Source organism: Salvia hispanica, chromosome 6, assembly GCF_023119035.1.
Source record: "Salvia hispanica cultivar TCC Black 2014 chromosome 6, UniMelb_Shisp_WGS_1.0, whole genome shotgun sequence".
Classification (NCBI taxonomy): Eukaryota; Viridiplantae; Streptophyta; class Magnoliopsida; order Lamiales; family Lamiaceae; genus Salvia; species Salvia hispanica.
Window position 1 is genome coordinate 24,244,169 of NC_062970.1, and position 22,417 is coordinate 24,266,585.

The 22,417-nt window shown below is 41.4% G+C and overlaps 1 protein-coding gene across 1 annotated transcript; it reads right to left on the reverse strand.

Annotated features, from left to right (window-relative positions):
- Positions 1-1,240: 1,240 nt before the first annotated feature.
- Positions 1,241-1,651, reverse strand: LOC125194982. The gene has a single exon (XM_048093191.1). The coding sequence runs from the start codon at positions 1,649-1,651 to the stop codon at positions 1,241-1,243; it is 411 nt and encodes a 136-aa protein (XP_047949148.1).
- Positions 1,652-22,417: the final 20,766 nt, after the last annotated feature.

The window sequence follows — 22,417 nt, forward strand, 5'->3', positions numbered from 1 at the left end:
TTGGATCCTTTTCCAATACATGAGCCGGACACCCCCACACTCTGAGATGTTCTAGATTGGGCTTTCGCCCAGTCCACAACTCATATGGGGTAGTAGGAACTGATTTAGAAGGTAAGTTGTCTAATATATAGCTTGCTGATAACAAGGCATGCCCCCAAAACGAAGTTGGTAACCGTGCATAACTCATCATCGATTGGACCATGTTTAACAAAGTCCTATTCCTTCTTTCAGCTACGCCATTCTGCTGGGGTGTGCCCGGCGCAGTCAGTTGGGATTGAATTCCCGACGCTGATAAGTAGTCCAAAAACTCGGCACTTAGGTACTCGCCTTCGCGATCAGATCGCAAGCATTTGATACTCTTACTATGACGCGTCTCTACTTGAGCCTTAATCTCCTTGAACTTGTCAAAAGTTTCAGACTTGTAGCGCATCAAATAGACATATCCAATTTTCGAGAAGTCATCAATGAAGGCGATGAAATATCGAAAACCGCCCCTTGCCTCGGTTGACATTGGTCCACACACATCAGTATGAACGAGCTCAAGTACTTCCTTGGCCCTATTACCCTTTGACCTAAATGGTCTCTTGGTCATCTTGCCTTCCAAACAGGATTCACACTTTGAAAACGGTTCCTTCTCAAGATCTTTAATAAGATCTTGATCAACCATCGCATGAATCTTTCCCTCGTTGGCATGACCAAGTCTAAGGTGCCACAAGTACGTTTCGTTCATTGAAATTGAAGGTTCTTTTCTTTTCTTAGAATCTTTCGATGTAGCATTGAGTTCTGATTTATGTTGATTAAACTGTGTAGAAGTGATTGTGTACAGATTGTATTCCATGATACCACGACAAATATAAAAACCATCTTTCTTAATAACGCAATTGTCATTAAAAGAAATCGAATATCCATCAAAAGACAATTTAGAAACTGAAATTAAATTTCTTCTAAAAGAAGGTATCAACAAAACATTCTTTAAAATAAAAAATCTATCACTAGAAAAATGCAAATAAACGTCTCCCACTGCAACGGCCGCCACTTTAGTGGCGTCGCCCAGCTGGACTTCGATCTCACGATCATGTTACCATCTTGTCACCTGCATTAAGTCAGGATCAAAACATATATGATCAGTTGCTGCAGTATCAATAACCCACGTATGAGTAGATGTCGAAGCTAAACATGACTCAACTACTAGAGCATGGTGCATACCTGTAGCCTTGCCCTTTTTAGGACAATCTGGCTTTCAATGACCTTTCTCTCCACACTTGAAGCATTTTCCAGTAGGCTTCTTATCGGCCTTCTTCTTCTTCTTTCCCTTAGCATTCTTAGTTGCCACTGGGTTCGGTGCCTTTTTCTTTCCTACGCGAGGCTTGGAGCCAGAGGAATTAGGCGCCAAACTCAGCATAGCTACCTTAGCTTGAGCCATAAGGTCCTCTGTCGACTGAAGTTCAGTCAGCAGCTCAGCCAAAGTGTAATCCCGCTTGTTCATCTCGAAATTGAGCTTGAAGTGCTGGAAGCTAGGGGGAAGGCTCTGAAGGATTATAGTAATCTGGGACTCGGGATCGATCGCCCCTCCCAAAACCTCAATCTGGTTGAGGTGACTCATCATCTTGAGGACATGTTTCCTCACGGATGTGCCTTCCTTCATAGTCATCGTCATGATACTCCGAAAGGCTTGAGACTTAGCCGTTCGATTCTGAGTACCAAAAAGATTCGCAAGATTTTGCATAATATCAGCGGCAATCGCCATGGAAGAATGCTAATGCTTGAGTACTGAAGACATAGATGCCAACATATAGCACTTAGCCATCTCATTCGCCTTATGCCACCGTTTATGCGCATTCTGTACTCCCACCGATGCGTTAGCAGCGGGAACTGGAGGCTGTGGAATAGTGAGCACAAATTTGTATTCTTCTACTGTGAGAACGATATCCAAATTTTATTTCCATTCTATGTAATTTTGGCCCTCGAGTTCGTTTTCTTTGAGAATTGCAGAAAGAGGATTAAAAGACATCTTGATGGATTTTATTGCACTGCAAACAGAAAAATTTACTATTTGTCATAAACTTATGTAAGGAAATTGAGTAGATTAACTATAAAACTTTTCAAAATCTTACAACAGCAAAATTAAGAAATTGTACCCTCCAAATGAGGTTAATACGCATTAAAATTTTGACAATATTACTGGTCACAACATCGACGAATAGTCCAGAGACCACAAAACATGGCATGGCCGCCTAATGTTGCCTAAGCACGACCATGAGATTTAGCATTACAGAATTTTATTTCTACAACACACTCCCATGACAATGTTTATGTGCTGATAACAAAATCAAGCTATCTCATAAATTCTGATTGAACCCTGAAACTCGTAGTTCCTTAGGATTATCGTCCCCACAAGGTGGGTGGCGATAATATTGGGAACCACTTTCTAGTTCATTCTATTTATTGTATGAGAAGTCCGCCCTTATGAACTTACTATTTCGTAGGATTATTGTCTCCACAAAGTGGGTGGCAATAATATTAGAAACTAACTTCACAAAATTTGGCAGTCCAACCGATGGAGACCATATATAAACTTTAAGTTCATAATTATCGCTTAGATATTTGGGTTATGGTTTTACATTAATTATCCTTTAGCCTTAAGGCAGATTAAGACTAATTAAATTCTGTTGGTATTTAATTGACTGGATAATTAAAGCTTTTATTATTTTTAGTATCTTAGTTTAGGAATTAATTAATCTAGAATTTAGTTCTTATACATGTCATACTTTAAGATATATCTAAAATAAAGTACATTATTTAAATCTTAATTAGACATGAAAAATTAAATTCATATAATATCCTTGTTCAAGATTAGGAAGAAAATAATTATATTATTTAATGTAATCCTACATATCTATCCTAATTAGGATTCTAGATATATATAATATTTAGGAAATTATTAAATTATTCTTATCTATATCATCTAGGATATTAAATATTCCATAGATATAGAAAATAATCAAAATATTCCTAAAATCTAGGGAAATCGTCCCAAAATATTTTATTTCATTAAATAATATTATTTTTAATGATATCTTTTAATTTAGGAAATAAATAATCATTAAAATAATCTTTCGTCGATATCTCGTTGTTTGAGGTTAGCACGGATCAACTCGACGAAGATTCACCGGCGATACGCTCGCCGAAACGGCGAGTTCCCGTCCAACAACGCCGGCAGCCCATGCCCGAAGGCGCGCCGCTTCCTTTTCACTTTTCGACATGGAAACGCCGCGATCCCCTTCCGCCGAGACCAACCAGTCGGCGGCTGTTGCCGCGTTCTCCGGCTGATCTCCCTCCCGACGTCAACCTGCCGTGAACTAGCAGCACCCGCGCATGGCGGTGCGGCTCCGGTCCGGCGTGGCGCGGCTGAGGGTTCGACTAGGGTTTTGTTTTTAGGGTTAGGGTCAGGGTTGTCTTCGGCGGAGAAGACAACCGCTGCTCTCGGACTAGCAGCGAGCTCCGCTACCTTACACCAGCGTCGGCGACCGGCGTGGCTGAGCAAGAACCTGTCGCGGTCTCTGCCGCGGCATGGACGAGCCCATGCTCGTATTCATGTCGCCGTTGGATTGCGTCGTTCGCTCCCACTAATCAGCGTGTTTCGCGAGGCCGCTCCGGGACCGGCGATCTTCACCGGCGGCGTGCACGAGCCCACGCTCGTCTGCGCATCGCCGGTTGATCTCCTCTCAAGCTCCCACTCAATTCGACATCCCTCTTCCGATCGCATATTGTGCGTTAGAAAATTCAAGTTCTATTGATTCGAATGTTCTTGAGTTCATCATGCATAAATATAAACAATAAAATACAAGAACATGCTTCGTAATCAAATAACACATGCATACATGAATTTCGTGAAATTTAAATCCAAATAATCAGAGCCAAAGACTGGCTCTGATACCAATTGAAGGAACTGGCAGTGGAAGCACCTCAACAAACTAATTAAACCGACTATAACATGAACTTATCAATCCCGACGACGACGAATGGAGTACATCAGAAGGCATTACTTGGGCGGAATGCTTGGCAGAAATGGAGTGCGAGCGTGCAGCGGCCGAGAGAGCGGCGACGCGGATCCCTCGGTTGATTCGACGTCGGAAATTTATCCCCTGCGAGCACGACGTAGCTCACCAACGTCTGTTCGCAGACTATTTTGCCGAGCAACCTGTTAGAGTTTGGTATACTGAAAGCATCTTTCGAATGCTTGTATATGTAATAACTCTTCTATCCATTTTTACCATTTAATGAGAAAGAATATTTTGTTACAATTTGTTTTGCTTATGGGTTGCTTATGTATTTATGAGATGTTGAAATATATTTTCCATTTAAATACATAGTTTAAGCAAAATGAGTCAAAGTCTTCTGCATAGTAGACAAGTTGCGAGCGGCGTTCACAGTAGGTAACTTGTTGGTTCTTGCAGAAGGAAAACTGTTTCACAACCTAGATAGGCTTTGAGTACCTATCGTGAAAGGTTGCGACGTCAGTCCGAAAGTTTCCTTTCCTAAGGAAATGAACGACGTCGGTGTGGTATAACACTGAGGATCAAACAGTGAGATAAGTCTTTCTTGGCTATTTACTGAAAGACGAGGTCTCGGTGATTGTCATTTCTTAATCATTGTTGACATAACATTGATCATGCGATATTAATTGAAAACTACTTTGACTTATCAAATGGTGAGGGTATTTCGTTGCCCAAGAATCCTGATAGATTGGGTAGTGATCATTAATGTCCAAGTGGTGCTAGTATTGTTATTGCAATGAATCGTGTGCTGGGAGAGGTCAGTCTGATAATATCCTCAAGAGGTGTTTAGAAAAAGGTTTTATTATTCAGAAAACTGGCCAGTTGGAATTTATTCCATGAATAATAAATAATGTTTCTAAACTAGACCACTCTTGGAAAAAGAAATTAATTAATAAAAGTCAGATAGCAGACTTGATATTAATTAATGGATATTTATATCTTTAACACGGGATATGATTTAATTAAAGAGGAAGTCCCGGAATACTCGTAATTTCGGTTTGGACGGGCAGTCAATATTATATCTATAGTGGATGATAATAATATTTAAGTTTGGGCTTGAATTAAATTAGTTTTAATTTAATTAGTAAAAGCCTGAACTGTAGCCAATCCAATCCTCCATAGATCCCTGGTCTGGCCCAAAATAATTAACTTAATATAAAAGGGAGAAGAAAAGAAGACAGAATTAATTCTACCGATATTATTTTTCTCGTTCTCTGCAATCAAGAGTGAAGAATCGGTATTTAGGGTTCTTCTTTAATTTTTCTCCGGCTTTTGAGGATTTGACAAGCTTTGCCCACACAAAGGTCAATTCCGAGTTAAAGGAAACAGATCAGAAGATCGGTGGTAGAGGTCGATTGAAGAAGGAGTTCGAATTTAATTACTTGAATTCATCAATCAAACTAAATAGATTTTCGCTGCAAAACCAACACAACCACGGTGGGGCCCGATGGATTTTCACCGCCGTTTTAGAATGCAGCGAGATCTTTTTCTCCGCATTGTCCAGACGTTGAAGGGACGTGATGAATACTTCCAGTATTGGGAAGACGGCATTGACAGACCTAGACTTACGCCGTTGCGGAAGTGCACGGTTGCGATCCGACAGTTGGCCTACGGCACCACGGCGGATATGTTCGACGAGTACCTTCATGTCGGGGATACAACTGGCTGCGATTGCCTAAAAAATTTTAGTAGGGGAGCTGTGGAGGCTTTTGGCGACACATATTTGCGAAGGCCGACTGTTGAGGATTGCTAGGCCTGATGAGGATTCACGAGACGGTGCATGTTAGAGTTTGTATACTAGAAATCACCTTTCGAGTGATTGAATACTGTTAAAACTCTTATTTTATTTTCCAAGGAATAAAACATATTATTTTTGTCATAATGTTGTTATGTTTTACATTTAATGGATGTTTATTACATGTTTAAATGTATAAGTAACTTAACAAAGTCTAAGTCTTTGTTTTAGTAGACCGGTTGTGGGCGACGTTCACTTTAAGGTAACACGGTCAGTTCTGAACAAAGAAAATGAAGAATTTCACAACCTAGATAGGCTTAGACTACCTATCGTGAAAGGTTGCAATGTCATATTTCTAAGCCTTACTGAAATAGATGACGTTAGTGTGGTATAACACTGAATTCGATCTAACAGCGAGACATGTCTTTATGCTATCTACTAAAAGACGAGGTCTTGTAAATTATTATTTCTTAATCAATGTACGTTAGCATTGAGCATACGATATTGATTATGCACTACTTTGACTTACCAAATGGTGCGGGTTTTTCGCAAACCAATAAGCCTGGTATATTGGGTAGTGATGATTAATATATAGCGGTGCTAGGATTGCTATTATGTGTAAATCGTGCGCGAGGTGAGTCTCGTTTGATAACATTCTCAAGAGGAGCTTGAAATAAGATTTTATTATTCGGAACCTAGCTAGTTGGAGTTTGATTACTCTATGAATAATAAATAAGAATTTCTTGCTAACTCCACTCTTGGAATTAATAAGATATTAATTAATTGGTCCATATCATACATTAACTAATTAATGGATGTTTCTATCTTAAGCGCGGGAAATAAGTATCAAGCAATGGAAACCCGGATTACTTATAATTTTGGGTTTGGATGGGGAGTGCAATATTACGTCTGTAGTGGTTGCTTGTAATATTCCAATTAAAAGCTTATATTAAATTGGGGTTCAATTTAATTAGTAAAAAGCTAATTGGAGGAGCCCATATCCAAAACCTTCCATAGATCCTTGTCTGGGCCTAATATGTGACTTAATATAAAACGGAGAATAAACATAAAAATCAATTGTTACACTTATTTTTCCTCAAAATTTTCGTCCCCCTCTCTCTACAAGAGGGACGATTTTCTCTCATTCGTGGGAAAGGTTTTCCGTCTTCTTTATTTAAGTCCTAGTATACTGGTGAGATCAGCCCACCCTGATATCAGTTTACAGTTCGGGAACCAGACAGAAGATCCGTGGTTTAGTACTAAAGATATTCACGTGGAGAAGGCGCTAGCTATCTTCGATTCTTTGGAGAATCATCAAGGTAAAATAGCTAAACCGTAGAAAATCATGTTTTAGGTTTTAATTAATTTAAAGCATGATTTATTTGAGTTATGAGCATGATACATGTGATAATTGCGCGAATTGAAATTTCACGCACGCTTCCGCTGCCAGTCCCTTCAGTGCACGTCTTCCCTGGAATGCTAGGGAGCATCTATTGTATGCACTGGGCGTGGAAGAATTGCCCGACGGCGTGGAGAGGCCAATTTACTAGTGGCTATAAGGGCAGCCATCCGACGATGATCCTCGAAGCTGTCGCTGACCATCAGCTCTGGATCTGGCATGCATACTTCGGTGTAGCCGAGTCGAACAACGACATCAACGTCCTCAACTCGTCCACCCTCTTCACCGAATAATGCAGGGGTCGCAGTCCGGTTGTGGGCGACGTCCACTTTAAGGTAACACGGTCAGTCCTAAACAAATAAAAAGAAGAATTTCACGACCTAGATGGAATTAGACTGTTCATCGTGAAAGGTCGCAATGTCAGTCTGCATATTTCTAAGCCTTACTGAATAAGATGACATTGGTGTGGTAAAGCACTGAACGGATCTAATAGTAAGACGTGTCTTTATGCTATCTACTAAAAGACTAGGTCTTGATAAATAACTATTTTTTAATCTACATACGTTAGCATTGAGCATAGGGTATTGATTATGCACTACTTTGACTTATCAAATGGTACGGGTTTTCGCAACCCAATAATCCTAATATATTGGGTGGTGGTGATTAATATCTAGCGGTGCTAGGATTTCTATTATGTTGAATCGTGCACGAGGTGAGTCTTGTTTGATAATGTCCTCAAGAGGAGCGCAAAACAAGGTTTTATTATTCGAAAGCTAGCTAGTTGGAGTTTGATCACTCTATGAATAATAAATAAGCGTTTCATGGTAAATCCACTCTTGGAATTAATAAGAAATCAATTAATTAAGTCCATAGCAGACATTAATTAATCAATGAACATTTTTATCTTAAGCTCGGGAAATGAAAGTTAAAACGAAAACCCGGATTACTTATAATTTCGGATTTGGACGGGGAGAGTTCAATATTACTTCTGTAGTGGTTGTTCGTAATATTCCAATTAAAGCTTATATTAAATTGTGGGTTCAATTTAATTAGTAAAAGTAAATTGGATGAGCCCATATCCAAAACCTTCCATAGATCCCTGTCTGGGCCCAAAAGGAACTTAATATAAATAGGAGAATAAAGGAGACAGAAAATAACACAACACATTATTATTTTTCAAAATTTTCTTCACCCCCTTATAGGAGTTGGGAGAATTTTTCCTCTCCTCCGTGGAGTAGAATTTCTGTCTTCTTTATTTATATGCTAGTATTCCGGTGAGATCAGCCCACACTGATATTGGAGTACAGTTCGGGAACCAGAGAGAAGATCCGTGGTCTAGTATTCAAAGCGTCACGTGGAGAAGTCGCTAGCCATCGTCAATTCTTTGGAGAATTAATAAGGTATTATTTCTGCTCCGTAGAAAAGCATGTTTTAGGTTACAATATATTTAAAGCATGATTAATTCAAGTTATGAGCATGATACATGTGAGAATTACGCGAATAGATTTTTGTCTAAATAATCTGCTAAATAGATCTGATTATTATGTGATTTATTTGTTCGATTAATTATTAAATTATGAAATCCGAACGCGCTTCCGCTGTCAGTTCCTTTAGTCCGACCATCGAGGTCACTGCCAACGGACGCCAATATCATATGGGGTACTACTTGGCCGATGGCATATACCCACGGTGGCCTGTTTTTGTGAAGACGATCAGCTACCCAATGGGTGACAAGAGAGTGTTATTTGCAGCAAAGCAGGAGGCTGCGCGTTTGTGAAGACGATCAGCTACCCAATGGGTGACAAGAGAGTGTTATTTGCAGCAAAGCAGGAAGCTGCGCGGAAGGATGTGGAGCGGGCTTTTGGTGTGCTCCAATCGCGGTAGGAAATAGTGAAAGGTCCGGCACGTTTGTGGTTCAAGGAAGTCATCGCTGATGTCATGTATGCGTGCATCATCTTGCATAACATGATAGTCGAACAAGAAGCTGGACATGTCACCGATTGGGGAGATGATGAAGGTGGATCTAGCTCCAGCACGGCGACCGCGACTGTCGCTTAGGGATTGCCGATGGACTTCGGTGAGGTTCTAGCTAGAGAGACCTCAATGCGCAGCCAACATGACCATGCGATGCTTATGAACAACATGATTGAAGAAGTTTGGAAGTGCCACGACCATTGAGAATTTGTAGTTTTTTTATTTCGTACTGTAATTTGAACTTTCACTGAAATGAAGTGGTTTTTTCCAATTTTTGTAGTGTTTAAAAATGTTTAGGGCGGGCTATAGTCCACCCCATTGCAGGTGGAAGGGGCGGAGGATAAAATGCTGATGTGGGGGTGCATAGGGCGGGGCTTAGGGCGTCGCATCCTCCGCCCCATTGTGGATAGCGCCGGCAAATTAGAAGATGAATTATAAAAGTTGGAAAGATGTCACTAGTGTTTTTTTACCCTTAGAATCACAACATCCTTTCAACCATATGTTGCCATGTGGCACTTATAAGCAACAAAATAACGTTATTAAGCAACAAAATTAATGAATGACATTGACGAATTTCTACGAATTGCATAAACGACTATTTATGTTGTATTAAATGCAGTTTATTTTGCACTAATAGTCTTTTATGCAATTCACGAAAATCTATCAATGTCATCCACTAATTTTGTTACTTAATAACGTTGTTTTGTTGCTTACAAGTGCTACATGTCAGCATATGGTTGGAATGATGTTGTAAATCTTATTTGAGTTATTTTTTAAGTACAATCATGTGTTAAGGTGATTATTGATAGATACAACGCAAATGTAAAAAAAAAAGAAAAAACCTTGTTTAATAAGAGAGTTTAAAAAATAAATATAAATTATTGAAGAAAAGAAAGATTTGAATTGAATTCTAGGTTGTAGCAAAATAAAATGTAAAATAAAAAGTGAAATAAATAAGAATACATGTAATAGAAAATAGAAAAATGAATGTAAAAAATGTAAGAATATATTTAGTAATTGTTCATATACTGAAAATTTAACTCTCAAACATAGTACTACATAATAAAAAAGGAAGAGTATAATAAAAAAAAACACCAATAAGACTCAAGCGTCGTCGTCGGAATGCAGACCCAACTGTTTCTTTATCCTGCTAATAGTTTTCCAGATGTCCGTCTTGACAGGATCATCCGGCTCATCTCGATACAGCTTGTTGAACTTATGCAGCTGAGCGTAGCCGACAATTCTTACATCACCCTCCGCGTCCCCATCGGTCGACTGAGAGGCGTTCCTCTGTGAATTCGCCTTCCCCTTGCCCTTCGCCGCTGCCTTCGCCGCTTTCACTCCAGTTGGGCGGCGAGCAGTGGGTTCAACTACCTCAACTGACTTGGTGGCGCCGGACCGTTGTGTTAGAGTTTGTATACTAGAAATCACCTTTCGAGTGATTGAATACTGTTAAAACTCTTATTTTATTTTCCAAAGGAATAAACAGGTTATTTTTGTCATAATGTTGTTATGTTTTACATCTAATGGATGTTTATTACATGTTTAAATGTATAAGTAACTTAACAAAGTCTAAGTCTTTGTTTTAGTAGACCGGTTGTGGGCGTCGTTCACTTTAAGGTAACACGGTCAGTTCTGAACAAAGAAAAAGAAGAATTTCACAACCTAGATAGGCTTAGACTACCTATCATGAAAGGTTGCAATGTCAGTCCGATTATTTCTAAGCCTTACTGAAATAAGATGACATTGGTGTGGTATAGCACTGAATGGATCTAACAGCGAGATAGTCTTTATGCTATCTACTGAAAGACGAGGTCTTGTAAATTGTTATTTCTTAATCAATGTACGTTAGCATTGAGCATACGGTATTGATCATGCACTACTTTGACTTACCAAATGGTTCGGGTTTTTCGCAACCCAATAAGCCTGGTATATTGGGTAGTGGTGATTAATATCTAGCGGTGCTAAGATTGCTATTATGTTGAATCGTGCGCGAGGTGAGTCTCGTTTGATAACATCCTCAAGAGAAGCTTGAAATAAGGTTTTATTATTCGGAACCTAGCTAGTTGGAGTTTAATTACTCTATGAATAATAAATAAGATTTTCGGTGTTTAAAACTAAACACCGTTACAAAATATACTACTTTAGGCATTAGTTTTTTTTTCATGTCATATAGTACTAATTATTTATTGTCGAAGTAGGTAACCTGTATACGCCACTGGCTCAAAATGCTTGCGAAGCTCTGGCGCCTTGTGAGTTGGTGCCCCATCAGGCTTCACTCCAGCCTGATTGTATTTTTGCGTATGTGGGTCCACAAACTAATCTTCCGTTGATTGTTACCTACAACCGGATCCTCGCCGATATCTACCCAACACCTCGCCAGAGCAAGCGTCTCAGCTGCTGAATATTGTGTTCGCGACCTCCTACCCTTCGGACCAGGCGCCGACTCTTCCATGCTGAAGCTCGGATATGTGACTGGAATAATTGTGGATCCGTGAGTATCGGATGTAGAGGTCATCATTTCTGGTCGGTAGACCGCAGGGTGTTGCTGGAGAATTAAGGGAAGTTGGGGTGTTGGTTCCCGATAAAGTAAGGGGCCCCAGCATTGCCTACGAAAGGAGTGAATCCTCCGGCGAATAGGTTTCCACCAGGAACTTGGTTGAAGTAGGGATTTTGCTGATTGGGTGGAGGTTGGTTGAAGTAGGGATTTTGCTGAGTGGGTGTAGTTTGGGTGTCGAGCGGAATTTGGGGTCCGCCTGATTATGGCCTTCCATCGCCGGATAATTGCGGAGAGTTGTCGGAATCCATTTTGTGAGAGAGGAAGTGTATAATGAGAAGATGGATGATGGGAAGTGGAGGGATGAATGAAAATGATGGGAAGTGGATGTATATATAGAGAAATTAAAATAATTTTCGAAAAAAACAAAAAAAAAATATATGAGAGGGCCAATGATCGGCCCTTTCTCCACAATGGAGGGCCGATCAAAAGTCCCTTCTCTTCGGCTAGAGCCGATACATCGACCATATAGGGGGAAGGTGATCATCGGCCCCTCCGTTGCAATGGTTGGCCGATGGGGGCCGATCGGGAAGGCCTCTCCATCAGCCAACCATAGTGAATGCTTTAAGAAGATAATGAACATGGAAAATTAGAGAGAGAAAGCTAAAAGGAAAATGGTGATTGAGTAGTTACACATAATTGATACGTGTGCACATGCACAGGGAATGGGAATGTGGAGGTGTATTTCAAAATAGGGAATTCAGAAGTAGGTGTAGGCTGGTGTTGGGTAGCAAATCATAGTACTCCCTCCGTCCCATAATAGATGACACATTTAAGTAATGACACAAGATTTTATGAGATGTTGTTTTGTGTGTTATGTGGTGAGAGAAAATAGTACTCCCTCCGTCCCATAAAAGATGTATCACTTTTCTTTTTAGTTTGTCCCATTAAAGATGTCACATTTCCATTTTTAGAAAAAGTTCTCTCTCACAACAATATAAATATTATATTTTCTCTCTCCACCTAACACACAAAATAAAACTTCCTAAAATCTTGTGCCGTCCCACAAGTGTGACATCTTTTGTGGGACGGGGGGAGTATATTTATATTAATGTGAGATGAACCTTTTTTAAAAAAGGAAATGTGACATCTTTTGTGGGACAAACAAAAAAGGAACGTGTGACATCTATTATAGCGAATCATAGTATTCTATTCTCTTGCAGACTTTTATAACTACGTGTAACTCTATTATAAAATAAAAATGCAACAAATCAGAAAGTGATATTGGTCCCTAAAACTATTAACTTTGCCTAAATTTTGGTATTTTCCATGAACTTTAAATTGGCCTATAATATCACAAAATTTGCACTTTGTTTGGTATATCCCACGGCATGTCTATCACTATATTTGACTAATTTACGAGGTTTTTTTTTATCATACTTGACACAATTAAATTAATGTAGTTTTCAACATTACTTTTTATCCTATTTGTTCTGAACTTAAAAAGGTTTAAAATAGCATAAAACGTGTCACTGTTGCCCACGTAAAATAAGATTTTGATGAAAATATCTTATTTGAGTCAATACCAAACAAAGTGCAAAGTTTGTGATATTATAGACTAATTTTAAAGTTCATGAGAAATACCAAATTTTAGGCAAAGTTTATTGTTTTAGAGAATATCCCTATCAAAAAACATGTTTCAAATCATTATTGAAAAAAATTAGAAACGCATGGAAACTGCATCAATTTCTAGAATTACAAGTTACTCCTACAACAAATCTGACTAGAAAAACTGGAAATATTATTTGCCTTTCTGAAGTAAGCTGTAAGCTAGTTTATAAAAATCCTAATTATGATTTCTCATCGGTCACTCGTTATCACATGAGTAATCGATCGTGCCTTAACATAAGAATATTAAATTATTGTCTGCTACAAAAATCGAATAGCAAAAATGAGAGAGCATTTCTGTTTTATTGATATTAGAAGCAAAATTAAATCTAGGATGTGTTGGGTAGCATGCACTTTTGATTCCAACCAATTATAGCCGGCAACAAATTATGTCATTTTCCATACTAATTAGACATTCTTTTTCCCTTAAAATAGGAGCAATTAAAAATGATTCAAGGTGTATTATAATGAAAGTATCTCATAGTATTAAAATTACTGCCGGGCGGTTACCGCAGCATCTTATTGCTGAAACTATCTCCCAAGAAATGTGCAATAAATAAGATGACGACAGATATGCATTTGTTTGTGCTTATTAGAAAGTCTATATAAAGTGCATGATTTATTGTAATTTGTAGAGAAAGAAAAATAGTACTAGTAGCAAATATGTCTAGCAAAATGGTAGGGATATTGTTTGCATTTGTAATGGGGTTTGCAGTATGGTGCTGCCTCAGTAATACTAATTTTCCTGATTGGAATGGTGACCAAATTGAAAATGGTGGGAATTCCTCCACTGTGTCTGTGTCTGTGCCTGTGCCTGTGTTTAAGGAGCATGGTCCTGTGGGTAATGTTATTCACATGTAGATGTTTTTCTGCTGCGGCTGCGTGAACGCCGCCGGTTGTGTCTTCTGCTGTGCTTCCACCTATGCCAAAAATGGGACTGCCTGATTCATCTCCATCTTCTTCTACTTAATATACTGTTGAAATAGAAAATAAAATGTAATTAGTTAGGTTGATTAGTAGAGTTAGTTAGGATTAATTAGTTTGTTTAGCATTTAGTTTTCAGCCTATATAAGGCATCTCATTGTATTTTGTAATCACCAATTAATAAAAATGTACTCCATAGTGAAATTTTCCCGTTTCCTTCTTCACTCTCTCTATCGACAGTTTTCCCCAATTTTACAATTTCTTCATCGTCCATTGATGGAGGTTTCTTCATCCAAATTTCTTCTACATTTTCAACATATACTACTACTTGTATTTCATGCTTTCACATTTTCATCAAATGTTGTACTATTGTTATTTATGTTTCATGAATTTCCTTACGTAAGCCATAAATACAAATATTCAATCACTTTCAATGATAAAAGTATAATAAATGTTAAAAACAATACTACCTTCTCTATGTTCTCTTCATTCAGCTCTAGCCCTGTTTCTTCATCTGGTATAACTTCAGGGAGTTTTCCGATAAGACACGCCCAACGGAACTTAGACACGATCCACATGCTCCTTGTAATTTCCATCAATTTCATGCGATGCAACATTGCCCCCATCCGCTATAAGATAGGGTCGGATCTCATCCAACACGCAGCTGAATCAGGCGTGGCAACAGCATTTATTCCTTCATAGACATTGCACAGTTTTAGACACAAGTACGCTAAGTTAATCAAATATGCAGTTTGGAAATGAAGAGTTTTAACATGGCCACAACCTGAAAAAAATTCCTAGCTAATGACAGAACATAGTAATAGTAATTTTATCATCTCGATAATTACATAAGTAACTATTTAGGACTTAATTAGTTTCATATAAACACATCTTGCAATGCACTAGAGGACACAGGTCAATCAGTTCACCCACCGCCCCTCTCTCTCTCTAAAACGTCAGCGCCTCCTTTTGTCCCTCAATCATAAGAGCATCTCCAATGGTACATAGGCCAGCAATAGGCTAGTCATTCTCTCCCCTGCCACGTCAGCCAACACTAAAAAATCTACCTGTCACATCAGATTTAGGCCAGCCGCAATAAAAATAATTCAAAATATACTACATTTATGGAATTAAAATTACGATTAAAATACGGAATTAAATTTACGAGACATATACGGGAAAATTTATACATTCCATTAAAAAAAAGTACAAAGATCTAAAAAAAAAAGTACATGATTTTTTTTTTTAAAAAAAGACTTCCACACACGAGCCCCGCCACTCTCTACTCCTCATCGTCGTCGCCGTCACCGCCGTCCTCACCGCCGTCCTCGTCGTCGCCGCCGCCACTGCCGCTGCCGCCACCCGTGGTATCTGAGCCCACGTCGGAACCCGCTAGTCGTGCCCTCGCGATTTCCAAATCAACCCGCATGCTCTCGAGCATCGAGTGAAGAAACATCTTCTCCGTGGGGTCAGTGGCGGTCCTCCAATCTTGGAAGACCTTGTACATCTGATCCCGCGTATGGTTACGTGAATGGAGAGTGTACTCGAGTGGGGCGGGTGGGAGGGCGGAGGACTGGACCTCGCGGGGCGATAGGGGGATCCGCCCCTCGCAGCCCGTTGCGCCCGCTTCTGTCCAACCGGGCGGGGGCGACCAGCAAATGAAGGAGGGGATGGAAACTCCTCGGCATCCGGGGGGAGGTCGTGGGATCCGCCGCTGCTGCCGCTGTAGTCGCCGGTATAGTTGAGCCTCTGCTTCTTCGGCCACCCAGCGTCGCACCCCGCCCGAAACTTCTCGGAGTCCTTTAGCAACAAGAAGCACTCCCAGAAGGTGAACTCCTTATACTTCCCCGCCAAGGGGAACTGACTCTCGGCTATCCTCCGGGCGTCGTCCTCATTCTGCCCACTACTGAGCCGACGGAGGGCGTTGGCGTACAAATTCGCAAATCGGCCCACCGCGGCCCTGATGCGCTCCCACCCCTTCCGGACCTCCTCCCCGCTGAAGTCCTTCCCGTGCGGGCGGTGCCTCCTATAGGCAGCTCTGATCTTCGCCCACATGTTGACGACCCGCTGGTTGTTCGCAACCAGCGGATCGTCGCACACCTCCAACCACCCCCTGGCCACCCCGGCGTACTCATCCTCCGTCCACTTCCTCCGGCCGGGGGTGTCGTCAACAGCGGGCTGCGATGACTCGCCGACCGCCTTGGCCTTCCCCTCGTCTTCTTCTTCGGCGCGGCCCGCCTCGCTGGAACGGGAGTATCCGGATCCCCGAGATCGATCCCCATATCATGCAATGACAGAAGGTCATCGCCAGTGAACTGCGTCTCCACTGGGGTCGACGTGTGAGACGAAGCCGTCAAAAAATCAAGCGAGGGACGATATACCGTGTCCCCTCCCGGTGACCCCTGCATCCCCCCCCGCCACATCATCCCCATCATCTCGTCGCAAAGATCATTTGCTGCCGCATCCGGGGCATACCCCCCACCGGCGCGACCGCCCGCCGCTCGTACCTGCCCCCTGCCCCGCATCCCCCACGGCATAACCCCCGGCATACCCCCCGGGTTCCCCCCCTGCATCTCCCCTCCCCTGCGCACCGGCCATCATCCCCATCATCTGATTCCAAGGGATGTTAAACCCCGGGCCCATCTCGTCTCATCCGCATCCCACAGTACCGTGGGAGTCTCGAGATCCACTCGTCGCTGGACTCGGACTCGTTGTTGTGATCCATCGCTCGATGATGCTCTTGTACACAAAGTTAGAGAGAGAGAAAACTCGTTAAAACAAGTGGTGCAAATGAAGATGAAACGAAAATCGCGTTTATATAGGTTTTTTTTTTTTTAAAAAAAACAAAACAAAAAATCGGCGCCGGCCGATCGCTGGCCGCCACAATGGCGGCTAGCCGATCGGCCAGCCCACGCCGGTCCGCTCGCCGACTCCAATGGTTCGGCTAGCCGATCTGCCAGCGCGACGAATCGGCTAGCCGGTCGCTAGCCGACCATTGGAGATGCTCTAAATCAGAAGCAAAGAAATGGAGGATGAATGGGATCTTGATACGATTATTATTTAGTTGCTTATTTATTTATCTGTTCCATAGTAATAGAGTCATTTCTCTTTTTGGTAAAAGTTAACACATTTTCCACACCTACTTTACTCTCTCTTACTTTTTTCTCTCCTTCATCTCTCTACTTTTTTTCATTTTTCCACTTTATTATCCGTTTACTTAACTCATCTAACACAATTTTTCTTAATATCTGTACTGAAAAGAAATGCCTCCATTACTATGGAACGGAGGGAGTATTATAAATAGGGCTATTGTTATCTTTGAGAATCAATCAATGAAATAACATATTCTGCTCTACTTATTTTATCATTTACTCCCTCCGTCCGCGAATAGGAGTTTCGTTTTTCCATTTTAGTCCGTCCGCGAATAGGAGTCCCAGTATACTTTTACCATAAATGATGCTAGGGTCTCACCTCCGCCTAACTCATTCTACTCACATTTCATTTAAAACTAATATATACAAATGAGACCCTTATTCTACTAACTTTTTTCTACCGACTTTTCTTAACATTTCTTAAAACTCGTGCCGCCATTGAATGTGGCTCCTAATGGCGGACGGAGGGAGTATTTTTTTTCTGCAACCTCTAGTTTTTATAGATTAATCGGCGAGGCTCGATTTCCTCGCGACTTTCTCCTATCTTCCTACTTCACAAGGGGTTAAACCCTTAACAATTGGTGTTTGCATTCGGTTCTCATCCTCCGATTTACCGCCATCATGTCACGATCAGATGTCCCCTCGTTTCTGCTTGAACAGATTTTAGTGGCAATGACGAAATTGGAATCACGATTAGATGCGTCCGCCCTCTGGCTTGCTGAAATCCAAGCGTCGCGACAACCCGATTCCATGGAGTGGCATGAGTGCTCACCATATGAACAGCCGCAACCGCCTAGTCGCTGGGATTCGGCTTTCCAAACGTTCGACCGCTGCATTGGAGAGATACAACCACCCCCGCAGCCTGATCCAGAGCCCCCACACCCCCACATAATCTCGTGGCGTCCGAACAACTGGACTGGCAAAAACACACCTACACCTACACCTACAATCAGCCGCTATATCCACCCTACACCGACCACTACATCCAACAACTATCCCAGCCCTACACCGATCCATATACGCAGGCGCGCTCGCCGCATACATATGCATCACCATGGTAGCAAAATCAGCACGTCTACCGACCACCACCACCAACCGGCTGGCTGTCACCACCGCGGAAACCCTTTCTCTCCTGCTGGAATCCGACGGATCACCACCATCAGGCTGTCAATTGCTGCGAACAAACAACCTATGGATCCGCACCAGCACCATACCTACGGGCAGGAGTACCATCAACTCTTTCAATACCAACAGCCAGTGCAACCAGCGGAAGCTTACTGGCAGCAGCACCAATACCATGACTCCATGAGCCCGTGCTCGACCAGCAGCAGCCACCGCAACGCTTTCCCTCATACTGGCATCCACCGAGCTCCCGCTCGGCGACAACGCCATCAGCTGCGATCTCTCCACCGTGCAGTCCCGATATCAGGTATGGCTCAGTCAAGTTATTCATTGATGATATTGATGAATCAGTTCAATCTCCTCAAATTCATTAAGATGATATTGTATTTGAGCGATTACTTAATCGAGATCAAAATGCGGAGGAAGATGTATTGTTAAACGGTGAGGAGGTTTCGTACATAGCCAATGATATGCAATTAGATCAAGAATTCTCGGATGTGATTGAACAGGTGAAAGAGGCTATTCATTCTAGAGTTGAGGGTTCCTTTACCTTGAGTAATGTTGAGGCTTCCATTGAGTTAACTGTGAAAGAGGGGGATAGTGGTTTTGCGAGGAATGGGTCTGATAAGATGTGGAAATATGCCGACACTATTGGCAACCAGAGCAAGGTTAGTGAGAATGTTGCAGCAGCTGAGACGAACTTCGTCACGGACAAGACAAATAATTGTGAAGATGTTCCTAGTGATTTTGTCAACCCCAAGGGTGGTGATGTTGCAATTATTAGTCGTCGTTCAACAGTGCGGGACGCTGATGCTCGGTTCATCCCTCCGCGTGATGACACGCCGCGTTTAGGCATTCATGGACGCGTTGACAATCCCCATGTGTTAGTGCAGAATAATTACACGCACGATTGGGATAGACGTATATCACCATTCACTCTCGCAAGAGTCACACGTAATGATCCATTCAACCTCCAATTTGAGGTTCATAGGGTTCATTATTTACAGTCTGCTATGGATGACGGTGGTAGGTTATTGGAGTTAGATATGAGATGTAAATGTATCTCCGAGGAGAAGAAAGACAGCGTTGCTAAGTCAAAGGTGACTAATGTTGGATTGAAAGCAGGGGTTGTCACGCCAGAGTTAGATGTTTCTCGACTTTCCTTTCCCAAGTATGAATTTCCATGTGTTGGATGAAGTCACGCAGCTAGCAAAGGTGGTTTCTGTGGGCAATGCTTTCGACCTGGCCGTTTTGGAGGATCTGGTTATTGAAGATGGTTTTAGAGACGTTTTTTTATCACTTCAAGGGCCACAGACGGAGTTTTTTGTTTTACACCACCTTGTGCAAAGAGATTCAGAATTTTGCAAGAAGTGCAATTTTAAAACCTGTCATGGTAAATGTAGGACGAAATGGTGCGGCAAATTTGAATGGGATTCAAGAAGTTGAATGTGTCAAACAAGAGGCAACGAGCATTTACCTTCTCAGATGTTTTCAGAAGACATCACCTCCTGTTCTAGTACTTTGTAAGAACAAAACATGTGAAGATTTTTTTGTTAAATGGAGCTATAAGACTGATGAGGCAGATTGGGAGTCATGCAAATATAGCTGTAGCAGCTGCAAACGATTTCGCGGAAGAATTGAGACATATGTCAGAACTCTTAAAGGATATTCGATGTGTCGGTGCGGTTCTACTTTGTTTGTGAAGAATCATACTCACACTTTTGTCAACACAATTGGCGAACTTGATTTCAGCTTTCCAATTGGAGAACCACTTGGGATGAGCACATTCTTGATAACAATGCAACTGGAGCCTTTCGATAAAGCAGGTAATGCATTGGCTCTCACCCTTAGTCGAGTTGTAAAGGCTCTGGTCGATCTAGAGGAAGCTATGCAGGATCATGTTGCTTATGCCCAGGGATTCATCGACTGTGATACTATTAGTGCACGTTGTATGCTCACTAAGTTTTCCCCTTGTGCTACTCAAATTGAGGTCTCCATACTTCGCGTGCTTATCGGTTTTCCAGATGTTTATTTGAGTGGTCAAATCAAAAACTATATCTTGGAAAATAATGGCAGGTTCCATTTGAGGTGGGGATGCAGACAAATCCCTTATGATTAAGTTGCTGATGGGGAAGTGTACATGTGCATGAGCTTGCCATGCCCAAGGGTACTAAACAACAACTCCATAGGGCTGATGTTTATGTAGCAGCTTGTGCTGTTCCCAGATTTGCAAGATTACTACTCCAAAGTTGGAGAGACTCAAAATTCTTTGACAATATTTTTAAATTGGTGGGAGTGCTCATTGTTACACTGCATCTGCAATATAATGGGATGGATCTTGTTAGCCGTAGTGCTATTTGTGCACCAAGAGAGGATATGTATGAAGAGATAAGGAGTATTTTAAAACTTTCCCTAGCTGGAGCTGAGGCCTATTGCAAGTACTATGGTCTCACGGGTCCTACGGTAGTGGCAATGATAAGTGGTGCCGACATGAATTTTAGTAAACTGAGATTGGTAATTGCGCTGGCATGTGTCGGGAAATTGTATTGGCAACTTTCAAGCCATGGGATGGAGACACATGCGCATCAAGAGCTTCTTGAAGTGTTTCTGGATAGCAAAGTTTCCGAGTTGGAACGCCTCCTTATTTCTTGGTTTCCACCTTAAGGACTAGGGGGATTTTAACCATGGGGAGTTGATACGATTATTATTTAGTTGCTTATTTAGTTAGATAAATTAGAGATTGCATATATTTTTCATATATTAGTTTTCTTATTCATTAATTTAGTTTTAGTATTATAAATAGGCCTATTGTTATATTTGAGAATCAATCAATGAAATAACATATTTTGCTCTACTTATTTTATCGTTTATTTTCTTTCTGCAAACTCTAGTTTCTAGATTGATCGACGAAGCTCGGTTCCCTCACGACTTTCTCCTATCTTCCTACTTGATAAGGGGTTAAACCCTTATAAGATCTCCACGCCATCGTAAGAGGCTACGCCGCCCTCACCGCCCCCTCCCCCGCCGCAGCAGCGAACAACACCGGATCCTTTGAATCTCTCCATACTCATAAGAAGGCACTTGCAACTTCTCGGTCTCTTCCTTCCAAGATCTGCTCGAGCCCAGACGAAACGACGTCGTACGAGAAAATCTCTACAAACCCTTTTTCCCCAAATCCGAAATCCCTTTTTCTTTGCCAATTTCGACCACCCGTCTAGTATCGCAAGATCCGCCATCGCCGCAAACGCAACAGCCTTTCTCTGTTTCAAATGGCCCAAAAATTACTGCATCTCACACTCCCACCCCAAGGTCCAAAAGAAGGTATTTTAGTCTGGATTTGTATTACAAGATTGGATTTTTTTTTTTCAATTTTTTTGCAGTTTTCTTACTGCATACTCCTTCCGTCCCATAAAAATATAGGCAATGAGTATGACACGAGAATTAAGACAAAATAGGTAAAGTAAGAGAGACGAAGAGAATGGTATGGTAAAGTAAGAGAGGGGATGAGAATGATAGTTAAAGTAGTGTTAGTGAATAATGAGACCTATATTATTAAATTGATATAACTTTCCAAAAATGGAATGCATATATTTTTGTGGGACGACGAAAATGGAAAGTACACATATTTTTATGGGACGAAGGGAGTATTTTACAGAAACTGCTATAGCAAGAAGGTTTGCCACGTGGCAGCCGAGAATCTATCTTCCGATGTGTGGTCGTGGCGAAAATACGGCCAGAAACCAATTAAAGGCTCTCCATATCTAGACCTGCCCACGGTTCATGAACCGACGGTTTTGGAAAATATGGAACCGGAACCGAACCGTGAGGCTGTTTCACAGTTTAGGTTTCGGTTCCCAATCGCCGATTTTCGGACGATTCGTAGTGGTT